The sequence below is a fragment of the Salarias fasciatus genome, chromosome 17 (assembly GCF_902148845.1).
Source record: "Salarias fasciatus chromosome 17, fSalaFa1.1, whole genome shotgun sequence".
Taxonomy (NCBI): domain Eukaryota; kingdom Metazoa; phylum Chordata; class Actinopteri; order Blenniiformes; family Blenniidae; genus Salarias; species Salarias fasciatus.
This window is the reverse complement of record NC_043761.1, coordinates 1,481,976-1,501,906: the sequence shown is the minus strand read 5'-3', so window position 1 is coordinate 1,501,906 and position 19,931 is coordinate 1,481,976. Positions and strand designations below refer to the sequence as shown.

General features: G+C 47.4%; 3 protein-coding genes across 3 annotated transcripts in view; all 3 read left to right on the top strand.

Moving 5' to 3' along the window:
* flncb (filamin C, gamma b (actin binding protein 280)) overlaps positions 1–9,546 on the top strand; it is a 38,411-nt gene extending 28,865 nt beyond the window's left edge. The window contains 25 exon segments of the mRNA XM_030114018.1: positions 178–318; positions 402–530; positions 735–791; positions 794–906; positions 985–1,144; positions 1,226–1,429; positions 1,516–1,668; positions 1,760–1,843; positions 1,846–1,881; positions 2,033–2,287; positions 3,665–3,934; positions 4,950–5,087; positions 5,446–5,520; positions 5,523–5,560; positions 6,062–6,074; positions 6,077–6,148; positions 6,151–6,168; positions 6,171–6,191; positions 6,921–7,101; positions 7,177–7,288; positions 7,290–7,392; positions 7,631–7,843; positions 7,925–7,942; positions 7,945–8,057; positions 8,059–9,546. Coding sequence (XP_029969878.1) covers positions 178–318; positions 402–530; positions 735–791; positions 794–906; positions 985–1,144; positions 1,226–1,429; positions 1,516–1,668; positions 1,760–1,843; positions 1,846–1,881; positions 2,033–2,287; positions 3,665–3,934; positions 4,950–5,087; positions 5,446–5,520; positions 5,523–5,560; positions 6,062–6,074; positions 6,077–6,148; positions 6,151–6,168; positions 6,171–6,191; positions 6,921–7,101; positions 7,177–7,288; positions 7,290–7,392; positions 7,631–7,843; positions 7,925–7,942; positions 7,945–8,057; positions 8,059–8,112 — 2,771 coding nt within the window. The 3' untranslated portion in view covers positions 8,113–9,546.
* A 661-nt stretch (positions 9,547–10,207) lies between these two features.
* socs2 (suppressor of cytokine signaling 2) lies at positions 10,208–16,668 on the top strand. The gene is made up of 3 exons (XM_030113179.1): positions 10,208–10,591; positions 12,926–13,131; positions 13,227–16,668. The coding sequence occupies exons 2-3, from the start codon at positions 13,005–13,007 to the stop codon at positions 13,718–13,720; spliced, it is 621 nt and encodes a 206-aa protein (XP_029969039.1). The 5' UTR covers positions 10,208–10,591; positions 12,926–13,004; the 3' UTR covers positions 13,721–16,668.
* A 480-nt stretch (positions 16,669–17,148) lies between these two features.
* On the top strand, positions 17,149–18,847 carry cradd (CARD and death domain containing adaptor protein). Its single transcript, XM_030113178.1, has 2 exons — positions 17,149–17,577; positions 18,215–18,847. Exons 1-2 carry the CDS (start codon positions 17,259–17,261, stop codon positions 18,517–18,519), a joined length of 624 nt encoding a protein of 207 aa, XP_029969038.1. The 5' UTR covers positions 17,149–17,258; the 3' UTR covers positions 18,520–18,847.
* Positions 18,848–19,931: the final 1,084 nt, after the last annotated feature.

Here is a 19,931-nt window from a genome sequence, read left to right as displayed (position 1 = left end):
TTAGTGCAAATCTAAATGAATGAATAAATCTTTATTTGGCTTTGATTTACTTTGTTTTTCTGAGTTTGAGCTTTGTGTTTCTTTTCATGGCTGTATGTTGTTGTTTGTTGTGTTGTTCTTGACGTTTTGTTTTCTTGTGTTGTTGTTTTGTTTAACCGTTTGTTGTTGTTGGGGCAGGTGAGGTGCGGATGCCGTCGGGTCGCTCTGCTCAGCCTCACATCACCGATAACAAAGACGGCACGGTGACGGTGAAATACTCCCCGACCGAGCGCGGCCTCCACGAGATGGACATCCGATACGACGGCAGTCACATCCCCGGTAAACGCCACGCCCCGAAGGTTTCTGGCGGGAATCGAACCTCGCGTTGATACGGTTTCCTCCTCGCGCTTCCTCCCTCACAGGAAGTCCTCTCCAGTTCTTCGTGGACGCCATTAACAGCGGCCACGTGACGGCGTTCGGCCCCGGGCTGAGTCACGGCACGGTCAACCGGGCCGCCACGTTCACCATCGTTACCAAAGACGCCGGCGAAGGTACCGACCGCACCAACCGACCGCTTATAGCAGCTAAGATCAACAGACATGTCACCTGAGCAAGGCACAGAAAGGGAATCTGAGAAACGCCGGAGCTCTGTTACAGTAACAGGCGCCTGAGCACAACAGGCGCTCACGTTGTGAAGTTTGTATAAAGTGTGGCACACGTTGGTGCATGAGGTGAAAATCCTCATTCGGCTGCAGGAGGTTTGTCGCTGGCGGTCGAAGGTCCATCCAAAGCAGAAATCAGCTGTAAAGACAACAAGACGGGACGTGCAGCGTCTCCTACCTGCCCACCGCCGCCGGAGACTACAACATCATCGTCAAGTTCGACGACAAGCACATCGCCGCAGCCCCGTTCAGCGCCAGGATCACCGTGAGCCGCCGCCGCCTCGCCGCCCGCTCCGCACACCTTCGGCGTTCTGACGTTTGTCTCTCGGTCTTTGTCCTCCAGGACGAGTCCACCCTGACGTCGCAGCTGAATGTCGGCACGGCGACGGACGTTTCTCTGAAGATCACGGAGACGGACCTGAGCAGCCTGATGGCGACCATCAGGGCGCCGTCCGGGAACGAGGAGCCGTGTCTGCTGAAGAGGCTGCCCAACCGGCACATCGGTACGTCCCTGAACCCAAACACTCACCACCCGGACCGGGACGGGGACAGGACCAGACCTCCGTTTGTTTTTCTCCCCGCAGGAATTTCCTTCACGCCCAAAGAGGTGGGCGAACACGTGGTCAGCGTGAAGAAGAGCGGCAAGCACGTGACCAACAGTCCGTTCAAGATCATGGTGGGTCAGTCGGAGATCGGAGACGCCAGCAAGGTGAAGGTTTACGGTCAGGGGCTGGTGGAGGGCCACACCTTCGAGGTGGCCGAGTTCATCGTGGACACCAGGAACGCAGGTGAGGGTTCAAACCCAGGGACCAAAGTGCACGGTTGAGCGCTTCGGCTTGGGTTCAGACCAGGACCGTGTGCGTCTGTCCGGCAGGCTACGGAGGTCTGGGTCTGTCCATTGAGGGTCCCAGTAAGGTGGACATCAACTGTGAGGACGTGGAGGACGGGACGTGTAAAGTGACCTACTGTCCGACCGAACCCGGAAACTACATCATCAACATCAAGTTCGCCGACCAGCACGTCCCCGGTACCCGGCGCCGGCGGCGTTACGAGCAGACGGTCTCAGTGTCCGCGGACAGTGGAACCTTTTCACGACGAGCTCGCTGATTTCCCTGCAGGGAGTCCGTTCACGGTGAAGATTTACGGCGAGGGTCGGATGAAGGAGAGCATCACCAGGAGGCGCCAGGCTCCCTCCATCGCCACGTGGGCAGCACCTGCGACCTCAACCTCAAAATACCAGGTGAGCTGCCGCTACCAGTTCCCCCTCCTGCCTCTGTCCTCCCTGCCTCCTGCTCTTCACCTCCTCTTGTTGGTTCTTCATCTCCTCTTCCTCCTGCTCCTCCTGCTCCTCCTCTTCCTCCTGCTCCTCCTCCTCCTCCTCCTGGTCACAGGGAACTGGTTTCAGATGGTTTCAGCCCAGGAGCGGCTGACCCGGACGTTCACGCGCAGCAGCCACACCTACACCCGGACCGAGCGCACCGAGATCAGCAAGACCCGGGCGGGCGAGACCAAGAGGGAGGTCCGGGTGGAGGAGAGCACGCAGGTCGGAGACCCCTTCAGGGACGTCTTCGGAGACTTTCTGGGCCGAGAGAGTCTGGGCGGCTTCAGTGGGATGCCCGCCGGCAGCCGACCACCGCTGCAGGACGGTGTGTGTGTGTGTGTGTGTGTGTGTGTGTGTGTGTGTGTGTGTGTGCGCATGAGTGTGTGATACTAAACTGACCCCAAACTGACTCCCGCAGCTTTCTAACACCTTTCTTCCTACCTGTCTGTCTCTGATGTGACTGCACTGTTGTAATTCCACGTGTGAACTGAGGGTGGCGGTGTCACTGCTTTGCTGTGTAAACAAAGTGATCAGATCATATAAAAGCAAAATCAGAGCGTGATTGATAACTAATGCTGCCGTGATTTCACGCTAAACTTTAGTTTTCTTTCTGTGTGCAGAAAGGTGATGAAAAACATCCAGCTAACACGAAAATGAAAAGCTCAAAGGATCCAGAGTCGATCCCTGAGGAACTCCAAACCTGAAGTCGCAGGATAAAAACACAACATTCCTTATATAAGATGTGAGGCTGGCAGTCATGGAATCATCTTTACAACTTTTTAAAATTAGAGATATAAAATGCTTCTAAAAAAAAAATGCAAACGTGAAATTGGGACAAACTTTCTCAGAAGTTTGAAGGGCCAAGGACCCAGATGTGATCCCTGGGGAACTCCAAACTTCAGTTTAGCAGGAAATAACACAGAATTATAAAACTTAATGAATCACTGACAAGTTTGAAAGGAAAAAAATTGAAAAGTACTTTATTGGTAAGTCCAATTGAATATAATAAATAATTATAAAGGATCAATAAAGTTACTAAATATTTGAATTATTTTTAAAGACAAACCATATTGTTAAAGTGACAAACAGGGAATCAGCATTGATCCGTATTTTTCCCTTAATAGTTACTTATCAGTTTCAAGGAGGGCTGTTTTGATTAAGTATATTGTGTGTAAAATAGGAGTAAATTGAAAAGAGAGTTGATCCATGAAGAATTCTAAATCCCAAAAACCCCTGAAACCCAGCAGCTTATGGAGTCTATCAAAGGTGGTTTTTGTACAGAATAAGAGCTACTCAAAAACCAAAATGTGCTTACACAAAGTAAATAGACATTTAAGGGAAAGACGGATCAGTGGAAAAAAATAGTACAAAAAATTCCCAATAAAACACAAGACATAAAATCACTAAAATACTTTAAACAGACAGAAAGCAAAATAAAAAGTAACAAGGACCCATAATTAATCCCTGATGAACTTTGAGCCTCAATTTAGCAGGAAAATTCTAAATATTGTTCTTAGAAAAACTTCCAGAACCCAGAAATGAATGAAGATTTATTAATGAAATTCAGGTTAAAACTGAATGAATAAACAACAACAGTGTGATTTATTACAGTTTGATGCTCGATGCAGGAGGAACAGTCTCCACCTGAACAAACCATCTGAGCCATGTCCTTCTGTTCCTCCTCTTCCTCCTCTTCCTCCAGGTGAGGCAGGCAGCCAGGAAATGACGGCCCAGGTTACGAGTCCCGGAGGGAAGACGGAGGACGCCGAGATCATCCGAGGGGAAGACAGCACCTACAGCGTTCGCTTCGTCCCGCAGGAGATGGGCCCCCACACCGTCAACGTCAAGTACCGGGGCCAGCACGTCCCCGGGAGCCCCTTCCAGTTCACCGTGGGGCCCCTGGGGGAAGGAGGGGCCCACAAGGTCAGGGCGGGAGGAACCGGACTGGACCGCGGAGTGGCGGGAATCCCAGGTGGGCTCCGACGTGAAGGCTCTGCATTGTGCAGCTTTTATAACTTTACAGAGTGAAGGTGTGGAGAAGCTGTGGTGTGTCGCTCGGCCCTGTGTTCAGCTCTGCTCAAGAAAATCTGGAACTGAGAAATGCTTTAAACCTGTTTAAGCATCTCACTTCCAAATTCAGCATACCATAGTTGCAGTCTTTTTTACGGTGTGGCAGTGACTACTGTTTAACATGTTCAAAGCAAATCCCAGAATTTGCTTTTTGCCCAGACTTTAAATTTTTTATTATAATGAATCGTAAAAACGAAGTCTCTTCCTCTTTTCTCACAGTAATGAAATATCAGTCTGTATCCGTTCAGTAAGACTCTGAAGTTCCCAAACTTCCCTGCATGAAAACCCTTTATTTCAGTTCAGATGGCTCAATACTGTAAAAACTATAAAGTAAGAAGACCCAGATACACTCCCTGAGTAACTCCAAGTGTCAGTTAGAGAGAAAGACACGGAGCAATTCCTCTGAACAGAACCATTTAAGAATGTGTTTTGATCACAGATTTTAGTTTTAAAAGATTCAATTGAGGTTTTCAGACTGAATCCAAATTGGTAATATGAAATAAAAATAGTCAATTTAAAAAAATCCTGAAATCGGGATACATTTTCTAAAAAGTATATATTTCTGGTGTGAATTTAAAAATGGGATCGTCCAGTGTGTAATCTCCTGCAGTACAATTCACCATTATATATCAGATATTTTCGGCGATAAAGACTTTATATAAAAATATCTAGTAATGTGTTTTGTCTGTCATGAATGAAGGTATCTTAAGTTTCCGTTTCAATGTTCACAACCAGCCAGCAGACTCTGATTTTAACTGAAATTCATGTTTGTGTGAAACATTAGTTAAAGTCAAGTAGGCCCCGGAACCAGGTCTGATCCCAGAGGAACTCCAAATGTTGATTCAGCCGAACTGAGAACACAACATGACAGAACGGCGAGCTCAGCTCATGCAAACTGGTTTCTGTCCTTCCTTCAGCTGAGTTCAGCATCTGGACCCGAGAAGCCGGAGCCGGAGGTCTCTCCATCGCCGTGGAAGGACCCAGCAAGGCTGAAATCACCTTCGAGGACCGGAAGGACGGATCGTGTGGCGTCTCCTACATGGTTCAGGAACCTGGTGAGACGCCGTCCTTCAGATTTGGAAGTGGACAGAGACATTAGCTGGCATTCCTGGAAACCTGATTCAATGAAAAACAGATGAAGGAAACAATAAACCACAAAAAATGTCTGAAATGAACTCTATAGTCCTGTGCAACGAGCTGTTTTAACAGTGATAGTCTTTTGAAAATGATTGAACATGAGAACACGTGCTATTAAACTGTTTTGGAGTTTTATTTTATTACTTATAACTTACTATGACACGAACCTTATTCTGAGTAAACTGCAGCAGTAGTCCCCGTAACGGATCCCTGAGGAACACCACAGCACCACTAACAGTGAGTCTGGGCCATTACGGCTTTCTCTTCTCCCTCCAGGCGATTACGAAGTGTCCATTAAATTCAATGACGAGCACATCCCCGACTCGCCGTTCATCGTCCCGGTCGCCACGCTGTCGACGACGCTCGCCGCCTCACCATCACCAGCCTGCATGTGAGCAGACTCGGTGCAGACCAGCGTTCGGTGAGGAGAACCGGTCTGTGAGGAGTCAGCTGATGCATGTCAGGACGTTCTATATCGAAGCTCGTGACGCGTCGCCGCCGGTATTAAAGGCAACAGTTTAATTTCTACGAATAGACTCGTTATAAATATCTGAAGGACGGCTTCACGCTGAGGATTGTATTTCTGTGACTCGGACACTTTTTCTGGTACAACTGCAGCGCGCTGTATTTAACCTCGCGTCTATTTATTAACGCGCCACAAAAAGTGACCTTTATCAACCTTTAGAAGTCAGCCGGGGTTCTGACGCCCCCGTGGGGAACATCGAGGTTTGGTTTGGTTTCTGTAGAATCAGCTGGATTTATTGGGGAGGTGAAGCTCAGCCTTTGGGTGATGTTTCACTCTGACTTTATAATAATGTGATGAAAAAGGGGAACGTGACCTTTGAAACCGACGTGCTGATAATAATCGAGGTTGGTCCCTGCTGGTCCTCAGGAGATGGGTCTGAAGGGGGTCAGGAGGCTTCGTTCGCCGTCCAGCTGAACGGAGCCAGAGGGCTGATCGACGCCAAGATCCACACGCCTCAGGAGCCGTGGAGGAGTGTTCATCAGCGAGCTGGACACCGGTGAGCCCCGGCGCTCCGGCTGAGAGCGACACTCTCCGGAGTTCCACAGGGATCAGATGTAGACCCTCCAGGCTTCGTGTTCTCGTCACATATCTTCATCTATAAATACACGACTGTTATTCGTCTCTATGCAGACGACGTTCTGCTTTACGATTCCTTCATCCTAATGATGTGAATCTGTGAAACAGATCAAACTTATTGCATTGCTCTTTATTGTTGTTCACCTTGATATATTTCAATCAGGAAAGGCTGGATAGTTTGATACATTTCCAAAATAAAAGTAACCCTAAATGTGCTAATTAAACACAATTATTCATGACTGATGCAGTGATTCTCATCCTGCTGAGGCTTGTTTCTCTTCCTGATCTGAATCCCCGTTAGTGACCTGGAAGCTGAAACCGACATCAACAGCTGACCCAACATTTCCAAATATTAATTCAGAGAAGCAAAGATGGAAAATTTGATGAGTAAAAAAAAAAAAAAAAAAAAAAAACAAATTAGAAATTTCTGTGATTATTTGCATTTTTCATGCAGTCTGTTTTTCTTTATGGTCTTAACTTTTCAGGTTTGAGATGTTTCATTGAAGCAACATCTAAAACAATATATCGAGTTACTTCTTAAAATAAAATACAAACACTGCCTGAGGTTTATGTAGATATATGGATTTCAATAAAATGACGATACTGAGTCTTGATGAAGACACTCAGCATGGCTCTTTTGTTTCCACAGATCAGCACGCCATCAGGTTCATCCCCAGAGAAAACGGCGTCCACTCGATCGACGTCCGCTTTAACGGGAGCCACGTGCCCGGAAGCCCCTTTAAGATCCGAGTGGGAGAACCTGGGCAGGCGGGAGACCCGGGCATGGTGTCGGCCTTCGGGCCGGGCCTGGAGGGAGGAACCACAGGTACAACGGCCGGCGGTCCCCGAGGACTCCCGGACGCCAGCTGGACGTTAACGGACACGTTTGACTTGTGGTTCAGGTGTGCGTCGGACTTCATCGTCAACACGTGCAATGCCGGCGCCGGCGCTCTCTCCGTGACCATCGACGGACCGTCCAAAGTGAAGATGGACTGTCAGGAGTGTGCAGAGGGCTACAAAGGTCTCCTACACCCCAATGGCTCCGGGAAACTACCTGATCTCCATCAAATACGGAGGACCCCAACACATTGTAGGAAGTCCTTTCAAGGCCAAAGTCTCAGGTTGGTCTCAGCACATCGGAAAATCATGCACCTTTAAAAAAATGCCAACCGGAAATGTTCTTTTTCACAGTGTTTCTCTTCACACTGACGTTGGTAGAAGGTTTTTACAGCATCGTTTTCCTGATACCACTGTCCCATTGGCAGCTAAAAAAGTTAAAGGTCCGCTCCATAAAAGCTGCACAATCCTGACTGAACTATGAAAAGTGAGACATTCAGCTGTCTGTCTCGCCTCCCGCAGGTCCACGTCTGTCCGGCGGCCACAGCCTTCATGAGACATCCTCCGTTCTCGTGGAAACGGTCACCAAATCCTCGGCGGCGTCGATGGGCGGCGCCTTCGCCTCTCTGCCCAAATTCTCCTCGGACGGCAGTAAGGTGGTGTCGCGCGGCGCCGGCCTGTCCAAAGCCTTCATCGGTCAGAAGAACACCTTCACGGTGGACTGCAGTAAAGCAGGTGAGGAGGGGAACTCGGAGCCGGGACGGGTCCCGGCGTTTTGGGTCTGGTCTGAGGAGTTCTTCCCGGTTCCCCCCGCAGGCACCAACATGCTGATGGTCGCGTCCACGGGCCGAAGACGCCCTGCGAGGAGGTGTACGTCAAGCACATGGGGAACCGGATGTACAACGTGACGTACACGGTGAAGGAGCAGGGCAGCTACATCCTCATCGTGGAAGTGGGGCGACGAGAACATCCCGGGCAGCCCCTTCCACGTCACCGTCCCCTAGAACTGAGCCGTCCTCCATCCCGCACTGAAGACTCTTCGCTCCCTGGACTAGAAACCTGGTCCCGCTTCACTTCTTCTGTTCGCCACTCCTCTCGTTTTGTGTTGAGATAACTGTGAAAAAAGGGGCAAAAACCAAAATCTCCTGAGCTGAAATAACTGGAGCGCAGCTGAAACACCGACACCGAACTCCATTTCTTACGCCTGGCTTTCACTCTCTTGTCGCGTCTTTTTGTTCATAATCAAATTTCTTTTTCACCAAACTCTTTTTCTGCTTTGTGCAGTTCAGTGGATGGATGCTAATGTGTAGGAGCACAGTCACTGATCAGCTGGCCCGGGTTTGGTATCAGGGTGAAGTTAACTGGAAATTAGCTACAACAGTCAAACTTGTTCCTTCGTGGTTTCCTGTGAATGCGGGTTAGTATTTCACCAACATTATAACTTAACATTTCCTCGGCCGAAGACAATCCAGCGTTTGCAAATCAGTGTTTTGCTCCTTTTGTTGCAGTAAAAACTAGTTTGCTCGAGTCAGGATCACGTTAACAAAAGTGTCTTCTGAGGTCAAGACACAAGTCAGTTTTTCAAAATGAGCTGCTTGTTTCCCAACAAAGAACTTACAGGTTGTTCTCTTCCTCATGAAAGTTTGATCGTGTCCATGCAAAGCAGTAATTCCTTTGACCAAAAAAAACAAAAACAAAACCAATATTCAGTTTGCCCGCGGTGTCTGAAAAGCTAAAATAGAGGTCGCACACTGTAAGCAAAAGTTCTCAGAGTTATCATCTCCGTCATGATGTTCTGTCTTCACGTAGGCTCAGCCTCTTGTGGTCATAAATCACCTTTTTGAGACGGATCTGCTGAGAACTCAGTCTGAAGCCACTGATTCAGGTTCAGCTGAAGACAATCTTTCCTTCACACCAGATTCAGATGCAGGTATTTTTAATCCCATTTTGACTGGATGTTTGTGAAACACTGTGGAGCTACAAAAAAAAAAAAAAAAATGCAACCACTTTAGCTTTTTTGTATGAAATCTAACAGAAGCCGGTTCAACCTGTGAGTGAAGTCTGCGGACAGACCGAGCCGTGACCTTAGGAAACTCTCGGACTTCGTTGTTATTTATTCTCTCCACTCTTTTCTTTGACAGAAAAAGGTCTTATCGATTGGAGGAGTCAGTGAGGAGGAGGAGGAGGAACTTCTTTATTCTGGACGATCAGTTCAGAAATCAAACCAACGTTATGCTTTAGTTTTTTTATGACCACAGGAGGGCGCTGTAGAGAAGCCGCAGGTAGTGAATGTTTGGGGGAAATAAACGGATATATTACAGAGTGACATTTTATAGTGATGATTTTTGTATGTGAGTGGAACAAAGTGGAACTGTTTGATATGTTGGCGCTCGGTTTGAGATTGTGCAGGCATAATAAACCTTTATTCTGAAACACGCCATCCGGAGACGGAGTTATTCGCATTTCCATGACAAAAAAAAGGCAAATCAAGATGTTTGTCTACAAGCAACCGCAGCTGGAGGCCAGCAGGGGGCAGCAGAGACCCACCATGTCGGTTAACCAGCAGGGGGTAAAGAGAAGGTGCGGGTCCCAGAGAGGGTCCATCACGCCCAGGACCTGAGGACCTGTTCAGGTCTTCAGAGGACAGGTTTCTGTTCCGGGGTTGTTGTGTCGACTTAAAAATAAAAGCAGGAGATTAAACATAAAAACAAAGATAAACCTGACAAGTCTATTACCAAAGTATGATTGTGTTAAAAGTTAGTGTCAGTAACAACTTTGATTAAGAACTTGTTTTTTTAATTAGTTTAAATTTCACAGAAAGTTGAGGCGTGTTTTAGTCACGTGAGTAGAAACAACCAGAAGCAGCTTGTTTCTGTAACTCTGATGAATTCATGTCTGATGTGAAGAGACGAGTCTCCGCCGGATTGTTTCTGCTTTTTTCACCGATTCCGGTTGTTCTTCCTGTGTGCGCGTGTGTGTGTGTGTGTATGTGTGTGTGTGTGTGTGTGTGTGTTTCGGGGGAGGACACAGTGTTCAGTCTTCGGTGAGACGGCTCTTCAACGGTGTCGGCTCCGCGCGCGCTCGTGTGTGTGTGTGTGTTTACGCTCGCCGGTCCTCACAGAGGCAGTAGGACCGGCGCTCGCGCGTGTCGGTCCACCTTAAATGCGCGGCGGCGCCCCACGTGACCGTATTCCTGGAAAGTTCCTGGAAACGCTCCTTTTGTGCCCCGCTGGTCCCGCCGCTCCCGCCGCTCGGTGCCCGGCGCTCAGTGCTCACATCCAGCCGGGCTTCGCTCCGGGCTCCCGGTCAACGCGCCGCTCCGTGTCCGCTGCCTCCGCGTCGTTTCCCCGCGGGCCGCGCGCACGAGCAGCCCGCCAGAGGAGGCTCCGCCGCGGGTTCCGGACCGGCGGGCCGCTCCCGCCGACATGCGGGGCTGCTGGCGGAGGAGAAGCCGGCGCCGCAGCCTCTGAGCCCCGCTGCCCGGTGAGTCCGCTCCGCCGCCCGCATTCAACCGCATCAAGGCCGCCGTGCGCCTCATCAGTAAATACTGCTCTTTTTTATTTTATTTTCACTTCTGTTCATCTACTCGAACCACAAACACAAATATTCTGTATTCTTCATCTCATAAAATGCCACATTTCAGTGTAAACAAAGACTGAAACGTGTTTTCCATTAAACTACATCTTTGCCTTGTTTGTTATTGCAAACTGGCTCCTGTCACTAATTAATTGACTCACACTGATCACCGTGTGTGTGTGAATTACACACACCTCAAAATATTTCATGTTGACTTAATTCTCTTCTTGTTTTTGTCCGAAAGAAAAGAGGAATAAATATCTAATACAGGGGTGTCAAACATAAGGCCCGCGAGCTAAAGAGGCTCCAATCCAGCCCGACAAACCACCAAGTAAATAATCAGAATGTGAAAAGAATAATTTATTTTTTAAAGAAATAACCAAGAGTAACAGACAGTGAGACGAGCAGAGATACGGAAACCAGCTGCTTCGCTGCGATCAAGCAAAGCCGCTTCTGGAGGAGCTGATAAAAACATGCAGAATGACACAGCTAACCAGAACTAGAACCAGAACCAGAACCAGAACCCTAACTAGAACCAGAACCCTAACTAGAACCAGAACCAGAACTACAACTAGAACTAGAACCAGGACCAGAACCAGAACCAGAACTAGAACTAGAACCCTAACTAGAACCAGAACCTTCACCAGACAGGACGGCTTTAGGACTTCTCAGTATTTAGCACTTGTTGTTTTCTTTAAAACTGTTTTTATGTTGCGATTGTCTTCATTTTCTGCAGCACCTGCTTGGTTTTGTGAAGCTACAGACATTTTTATCACGTATTCTCTGCACTGCAGCACAGAAAACCTTTAAAGTTTTAATGTAAAGGTTATAATTGGACAATTTTACCGACCAGGGACTCAAGATGATGTTAGGATATTTGTGGCAACTGAAATAAAATGTCTATGACACCAATGATCTCTTATATTAAAAATATATAAACTTTTCAGTAATCTTCATGTCACTGTATATTGTGATGGGAAATAAAATTAAGAATATTTGTTTCAACATACTGAAAGATTGACGTTGTCATTGGCTTATTGGTTTATTAAAACTTGCGTGTTTTTCTTTTAATTCAGTTAAATATATTATTTCTTCTCCTTTTGTTTCATGTTCAAAATCAATAAATAAAATCAAGTCAAAATATTATTTAAAGCCTGTTTTTTGGTCAAGTGATGCCAGGGAACGTTTAAACCGCCAGCTGCGAAAAAAGCAGGAAATCATGGATTTTTCTTTAAAATGGTGAAAACTGGCAGTTTGATGAAGTCAAATTTCAAAGGTTTCAATTTTTCTATAATTTCTGTGGCAGTAATGTTTCCTCACCCACCATGATTCTCACTAAGTTGTCTTAGAAACAGCATCTGAACATTTCCTTGGTGAGCTGATTGTTGCTTTAATTTGAATTTCTATTAAAAAATTCAAAGAATTTACCTTATTTTACCAATAACTGGCTTGAAAAAGTTTCTAACAAGATATTTATGAAGCATTTTTTACACCATACTTTATTTTTCACTGAGTCGGTTTTCTTTTTAATCCTGCATCAGCAGATGTGATGCTTTACACAACACGCTTTTCAGAAAGTCACTTTTTGAAGTTACTTCCACTTCCGGTCCTCTTTCTAACCGCAGTGATGGGATCACGTTTGATTTCCCGCTGAGCAGATTAAAGAAGATGATAAAAACAACGTCCTGCTCTGTTTGCTCAGCTTATCTGATTCTTTTTGACAGTGTAATGCGGAATATTCTCACTTTCAGGGTTTCTCAGTGCTCCTTTGTTTAACGATCCCTCAGATCAAACGCAGGATCATTTTCTAGAAATAAAATGGAAAAACACCATTTCAAGCCAAATGTTTCCTGTTTGTGAAAGTCCTTAAAGCATCGGTGCTTTTCACTGTCTGATGGGCGTTACGGTTCGGGTCCAGGGTTAACCTGGGGTTGGGGTTAGGGTTTAGGGGTGATGTAGGGTCAGGGTTTGGGTTAGCCTGAAACGCAGTGAGTTGAGGAAACACTGAGGAATTGTGCTCTGGAAACTCGGGGACTTTGAGGAAGCACAGTCACTTGTTTCCTAATCTGATTACATTTTATATTAGATTATTTCTGATTGAGGGAACGCTGAAGATGTGATAAAAATACAGAATGTTCTATAAAGGGAGTCTGGTGTGAAACCACAGAAACTTTTAGTTTCTAAGAAAAAAAAAAACTTGTGGAAAAGATGTAATGAATTCTCCTCTGCTTGAACCTGCAGCAGGAAACAGGAAGCAGGTTTCAGAGCTCGGTGGTCCTGCCGCTCCGGGGCTCCGGACCCTGAACCCCGGAGCCGCCCGATGACCTGCCAGTCCTCCGAGTCCTCCGAGACCATCGAGGGCGAGCGGCGGGCCGACGGCAGCCGCAGGACGGTGGAATCGGACGAGAGCCGCATCGCCTCGGCCATGAAGGACCTCAGGAAAACGGGTGGGTTTGACACCTCAGTGGTGCAGCTTCGTTTTCATCTTCACTCGGTGTTTTCTCGTTAAGTTCAACCTTTCCTGCATCTGCCGCTGCGTCAGGTTGGTACTGGGGCGGTCTGACCGCCAACGAAGCCAAGGAGCTGCTGCAGGACGCCTCTGAGGGGACCTTCCTGGTGCGGGACAGCTCGCAGAGGGACTTCCTGTTCACCATCTCGGCCATGACGGCGGCCGGCCCCACCAACCTGCGCATCGAGTTCAAGCACGGGAAGTTCAAGCTGGACTCGGTGGTTCTGGTCAAGCCCAAACTCAAGCAGTTCGACGGCGTGGTGCACCTGGTGGAGCACTACGTCCAGCTGTCCCGCGCCTGCGACCGGCCCGCCGCCGCCGCCGCCGCCGCCGCCGCCCCCCACCCGCAGCCGGCGGCGCCCAACGGCACGGTGCAGCTGCTGCTCACCAGGCCGGTTTACACCGCCACGCCGTCGCTGCAGCACCTGTGCCGCATCGCCATCAACCGGCGGACGAGGCGGGTCCAAGACCTGCCCCTCCCCAACAGACTGAAGGACTACCTGACGGACTACGCCTACAACGTGTAGCCCCTTCCCAGCATGCACCGCTGCTCCCACAGGGACGAGTGGGCGTGTCTCCGTCTCTTCTGACAGGGAGTGACGTTAAATGAGGCCCGAGGTCGAACCGCCGCCGAACCCTGCGACCCCCGAGGAGACGCTGCAGACCACCCGATGGGCTCCTCCTCCAGGGACCCAGGAACTTCTCATTTCCTTCAAACTGCATTTTCTGAATGGACTCTGGTCGCTGGTCTGAAATTCAGCCTCGCTGCTCTGATTCCACGGTGATTCTTTAGATTCCTGTTTAAATGGCGACGTTTTCAAGTGAAAACGAAAATATTTCCGTGGAGTTCCGGGTGTCTGTTCACGGGAGAACGGTGTTTGGTGGTCAACTTTTTGAAAACGGCTCCCCAAGGTGGAGCTTCTCAAACGCTCCGTCTCCGTGGAAACGGGGAAAACACAGTAAATCGTTCTCCTGCATGAGTGTCCTGACTCCCAGTCCAGCTTCTCCTGCCCGCTTCAGAATTGAGTCCATCCCGCTTCTTCGTCTGTCTCCGTTCGAATGTCGGTTTTCTCACCGTTTAATGTTTGTTGTATATTCATCACTTCATCACTGAAACAGCCAATAGTGGGCCATCACGATAATTATATCGTTTGCAGCTTTTCTGTGTCGACGGACATCGTTTTCTAAATGTTGCCGTAAGAACGCGAAGCTTGACTGAAGCGATGATGCAAAACGATCCGTCTGCAGTTGAAACTTTGTTTAATCGGAGCCTCAGACTCTGAAACCCTCCAGATGAGCTGACAGTGTCCGTGCAGCAACACTCCTGTACACTGGGGGCAGCAGAGAGTCGAATTTCTTCTTCTGCTGTTGGACTGAATGCATGAAGATGGTTGAAGTGTCTCACTGTACCACCTGCTGGTGCATAGTGGTATTACAGGTCGCATGAGGCTGTTAGCTTCAGTAAGTTTCTCTGCTTCGTTGTCACTTCATCTTTATGTTTTTATGCTAAATAGATTCTTCAGGAAAGCCCCTGCAGCCAAACACAAGAGAATTATCTGAGATGAACACCTAAAGGTGCAGATTAAACTTGAATTTTTAAGGCGATATTCTGTTAAATTATATTTTCTTAATTAAGTTTAAATTTTTTTTAACAAACTTGACAAGTGTCAATCTTTATTTAAATTTTATTTATTCCTGCCACACAGTCAAGGACATCGTTTGTTTTGACTTCATTTCCCTTTAAAATCAGACTCTCTGGAGTCTGGACAGTGGATTAAAAAGTTATTTAATGAGTAAATGTTTGAAAAAAGACCTATCTGCTCCCATTTTTTAATGATGATTCATTTATTGCCGTGTTGATGTTGATGTTGTCAACTGACGTCTCTCGTCGACCTGAACATCGACCGCCTGATGTCAAACCTCTGGAACCCGCAGCCAAAACCAACACGGCCGGGTCTCTTTGTTCCTGCGTGTAAACACGGCTCAACGAGCTCTCTGATTGGCCGATCGATGGCCGGTGACCATGAACGTTGAAAACAAGCGGGCGTCCTCCCAGCTGCCCGTGTTTTCCTCAGAGCCGCTGTTTGACCTGTGTGGGCTCCCGTAGACTTTGAACCTGCGGTGTGAAGCACCTGCGGCTCTCAGCCAATCGCGGCGCTGCAAAACAAGTCGAAACGAGGTGGAATCTGAAATACTAACAGCGTCCAACCGGAAATCTTGAAAAACATTGATGTGCAAGCAAACAAGCATTGATAAACAACCAAACTTCATTCAAACAAGTTTTTTTTTTTTTTGGAAATGTTTTGGATCCTCCAATAAATTCAGCACCATAAATGACTAAATTCAGCTAAAAATATATATATAAATAAATTTAGATGAAAAAATTCAGTATTAAATTGTTCAGTATTAACTGAACCATCAGTTTTGATGTACTTGAATAAACATTTTGAAATAGTGTGAAAATGTACAATCCTTCAGTAAACTCAGCAGGTGCGTTAACTTTTCCCAGCAGCCATTAACTCGGAGTCTGTGAATTTATTGTAATCCCGACTAAACCGGAGTTTCGGAGTGAAGACGATGGCGTTTGCCTCCAGGGTTTCGTGACTCCCAGTCCATTCTTCAAATCGCAATCCGGCTTCATCGTCTGTCCTTGCAGATGTCTGTACTCTCCACTGTTCATGTTTATAGTTCTCAGCCTGCATGTGTGTGGTTTCATTACAAAAACAGCTGACAGCGCCCCCTTGTGGCCTGGCATGCTAGCTACATCGTTTTCAGAGTTCCTGCCGTTTGCCTGTAAATGGATGTCGTTTTCTAAGCGTTGCAGTGTGAATACCAGACTTTTCTGAATCGAAATTGCAAAAAATGATGCATTTTCACTGGAAATGTTGCCATGTAAACGGGTCCTAAATCTTTGCCACTGGATTTATTATTTTTTTGCTTTGTCAGCCATACTCCATTCAAAATTTTAATAGGATTTCTTGCTGGTAAGTGTCTTTTTTCACCCTGCAGGTTATGAAATAATGAATAATGATTATGGTCAATGCTAAAATATTATTTATACTGTTAACGGTTAGGTTAACTGAAAATATATACAAATTTTTTAAATTGACAGATCTGGAAAACCTCTCAAGAAACAGACCAGAAAGGGTTTTTAAATAAAATTCTGACTCCACTCAGAAAATGTGTGTTTTTAGGATTTTCCTGGTCATCATCCAATCAGAGGTCTGCCCTGTGGCCCCGCCTCCTCTGGGCAGTTGGGTCACATGAGGCTAAAGGGGGCGTGTCCTGATGCTGCTGATGTTTTGCTCCTCGTGGCCAATCAGTTGAAGGGTGGGTTTCCTGTTCATACCTGCTGTGGTGACTTTTTAAAGTATTTATTCACACTGTGTTTTCTTTTTCTGGTACTTTTGTTAAGACGCTGCACTGACTTGTGCTCGTTCCTTCTGTCTGATCAATAAAGTTTTTATATGGTGCTTCTTCATCATGTCACCCTCTTCATTCCAACAGTTTTTTTTTTCGGGGGGTGGGGTGGGGGGGGGTGCCAGAAACAGGTGATTAGATATATTTATGTGTTATATAAAGTATAAGGTCTGCAGACATCAATTGTAACACTATTAAATTGTCATAAAAATGTGTTACAAATTTGTGCTGAATTCATTCAGTTGTCATTTGATCGTATGAAAATTCACTAAGGGGAAATTTAAGAAGTTGCATGTTAAAAGTACTACTCTAATATAATATAATATAATATAATATAATACTATGCTAATGTAATGAACTAAACTAATATAATATCACTATACGTGTGTACCCGTCTGTTAAAGTATCAGTTATGAATGTGTTACATTGAGTGTAAACGTGTATGCGTGTGTGCGCGCGCGCGTATGCTTGCCACTTGTTTTTGTTTGTAAAACTTGAGTTCCGCATGTTTGTTTCCAGTCGAGCATGATAACAGTGATGCACACAGTCATGGCGGCGGTAGGTCCGGTTGTCTGAGGAGTCCGGTGTCTGCGCGGGGTCTGGACCGGGTCTGGACCGGGTCTGGACCGGGTCTCCGCGCCTCCCATGGACCCGGCCCACCGCGCCGTGCTGCGCCGCCTCCGGGTGGAGCTGTCCGGGCAGCTGCTGGTCAGCGACGCCGTCCTGCCGCTGCTCTTCCAGGAGGAGGTGCTGACGGAGGCGCAGGTGGAGGACATCGAGTCCCGGAGCTCCGAGCGGCAGAAGGCGCTCCGCCTGCTGGACCTGCTGCCGAGCCGCGGCCCGCGGGCCTTCCCGGTCTTCCTGCGGGCCCTGGACGACTTCAGCTGGGTCCGAGAGCGGCTGCTGGAGGAGCTGCGGGAGGCCGGACCGGGACCGGGACCAGGACCCGGACCCGGAGCGACAGGTGAGCCCTGATGGCGTCACAGCCAGGTGTCGAGAACTGAGTGAAAAGTGAGAGAAAATGTAAAAATAATAATAATAATAATAATATTTTATTTATTTCAAAAACAGAAATAAAATGACCTTAAAAATTACCCTAAAGAAATCACAAAATGACCAAAACTAACAACGTGAAGCGGTGACCCACTGGCCTGACCTACAAACGACCATCCTACCAGTGAAAAGCTCCGAACAGAAAACACAATGGGATCTTAAAAAACACAAATTGTCTCCAAAATACACATTTCTGCTCCTTGCACCTCTGGAAAAGCTGCGGACTATAAACACATTGCAGGTGAGATGGGCTCAGTGTGGCGTCAGAACTGCTCCCGGTTCTCAGCAGAGCCGTGATTCGTGGTTGATTCCAGACCTGAGGAGGTTCCTCTGTGACTCCGCTGGATCATTTTCTGGTGGCGCCACAGCAGCCACTTCCTGTTTAGTAGATTCCATACTCTGGAATTGCTCTGCAAGGAATTTTTTTTCTCCCATTTAAAATCCGGATAACAGGAGACAATCGGATTTGTCTCCTGCTCCGTTTACACGGCAGCGTTTCGGAAATTCAGATTTCATTTCTGCTCCATCTCTGCTGTTTTGTCCCGCAGAGCCGCGGCGCCCCCCGGAGGCCGTCCTGCGCCGCGTGCCGTCGGACCGGGAGCTGTCGCGGCTGGCGGCGCGGCTGGGCGCCCGCTGGGAGGAGCTGCTGCTGGAGCTGGGCCTGACCCCGGAGGACGTGTTCCGTTGCCGTGCCGACCACGCCCTCAGCTCGCAGGCCGCCGCGCTCGCCGGCCTCGTCCGCTGGCGGCGCGCCGGAGGGCGAGGCGCCACAGTGCAGCGGCTGCAGGACGGTCTGCAGGCGGTCGACCTGCACCCGTCGGTCCTGGAGGACATCCTCACCGCTGACCTCTGACCTCTGACCTCTGACCTCCTGCTGCCGCCCGAAGAGAAAAAGAAAAACTTTTTGATGAAACCACCAAAATTTTGTATCCATGTGATTTTTTTTTTAATGTGTTTTTTATTGTGTTTTTGTTTTTGTTACAGAAAAGTCTGTTTCCACGGAAACAGTGCAGTCAGTATGCCAGGCCACAAGCTGGCGCTGTTGCTTTTTTCTAATGAAAGCACCCATTTTTGAATTAAAATGTAGTTTTATTTCCCAAATCTTTTTGTAAGCATGAAATGTGTTGTGAAAGAATGTTTGCAAAGCAGAGCAGCATTTTCAAATAAAACTTTTGACAGTTTCCCGTTTCTTTCTTCTTTTCTGTGGAATTATTTGAAATCTTCAGACGGTCAAAAGAAAAACATCGACTGCTGATCTCAGATTGTGGAGGGGATGTTTACGGCAGAACTGAAACCTTTGAAGAGAATCTGAGAGGAGAAACTCTGACTGCACTAAAATATGAAAAGTTCCTTTAAATACTGCAGCTCCCTCCCACACACACACACACACACACACACACACACACACACACGCAGTCCAGCGTTTTCCTGGAAGTCAACCCAAATCGTTCTTTCAAGAAACCTCATGGAGTTCCTGAAACACTTGGTTAAACACACACACACACACACACACACACAAGCACACGTGATAAAAACACTTACACAAACACACACCCATATTAACACAGTATGCACACATACTGAAACACACACAGTAACAGTCACCAACACACACTTTAACACACCAACGGTAACAAACACACCGAAACACAACAAGCACATGGTAACAAACATGCACGTGCACACTCACAATGTGTTGTTGAGTTCCTGAAGAGCAAAAGGAGGAAACGGGTTTTTTTAAGGTGGACTGAAGAGATTTTTTTTTTCTTCGTCTCAATCTTTCAGATTTTCACTTCTCTCGTTTTTAATCCAAAAACAAAACATGAAGCGAGTTGTAACGAATAATTAGATGATTTTAATGTCGTTTCAGCAAAATAGCACAAATCTTGATTTAAAACGTGAGGGGTGGGGGAGTGAAAACACTCCAATAAATGCTGATAAACATATAAATAAGCTCTGTTTGTGTATTTAAAGTCCTCATCGCGCTGCCCGGGAAAGAGACCAACACAGAACTGAAACACGCTCTGATCAGTGCAGCGACAAACCCGCAGAACCTGAATTAATCCAGTTTATCCAGTGATCGTTTCCCTGCATGAACAACACCAGTCAGATTTCATCCTCGTGTTTAAAGCTGCTTCTCATCCCGGTTTCCTCATTCAGGGCTGCAGAGGCCGGAGGAGCTCCCTCTCCAGATGTCAGAGAACATCTGGCGCCAGCTGAGTGGCGGATGGAGGCCCAGCTCTCTTCACAGAGCCTCAACTGTCA

Coding starts and splice junctions, on each gene's coding strand:
- cradd (XM_030113178.1), top strand. CDS start 17,259: ATGGACCCGGCCCACCGCGCCGTGCTGCGCCGCCTCCGGGTGGAGCTG. Junction 17,578..18,214: donor ACCCGGACCCGGAGCGACAG/GTGAGCCCTGAT, acceptor TTTGTCCCGCAG/AGCCGCGGCGCCCCCCGGAG.
- socs2 (XM_030113179.1), top strand. CDS start 13,005: ATGACCTGCCAGTCCTCCGAGTCCTCCGAGACCATCGAGGGCGAGCGG. Junction 13,132..13,226: donor GAAGGACCTCAGGAAAACGG/GTGGGTTTGACA, acceptor CCGCTGCGTCAG/GTTGGTACTGGGGCGGTCTG.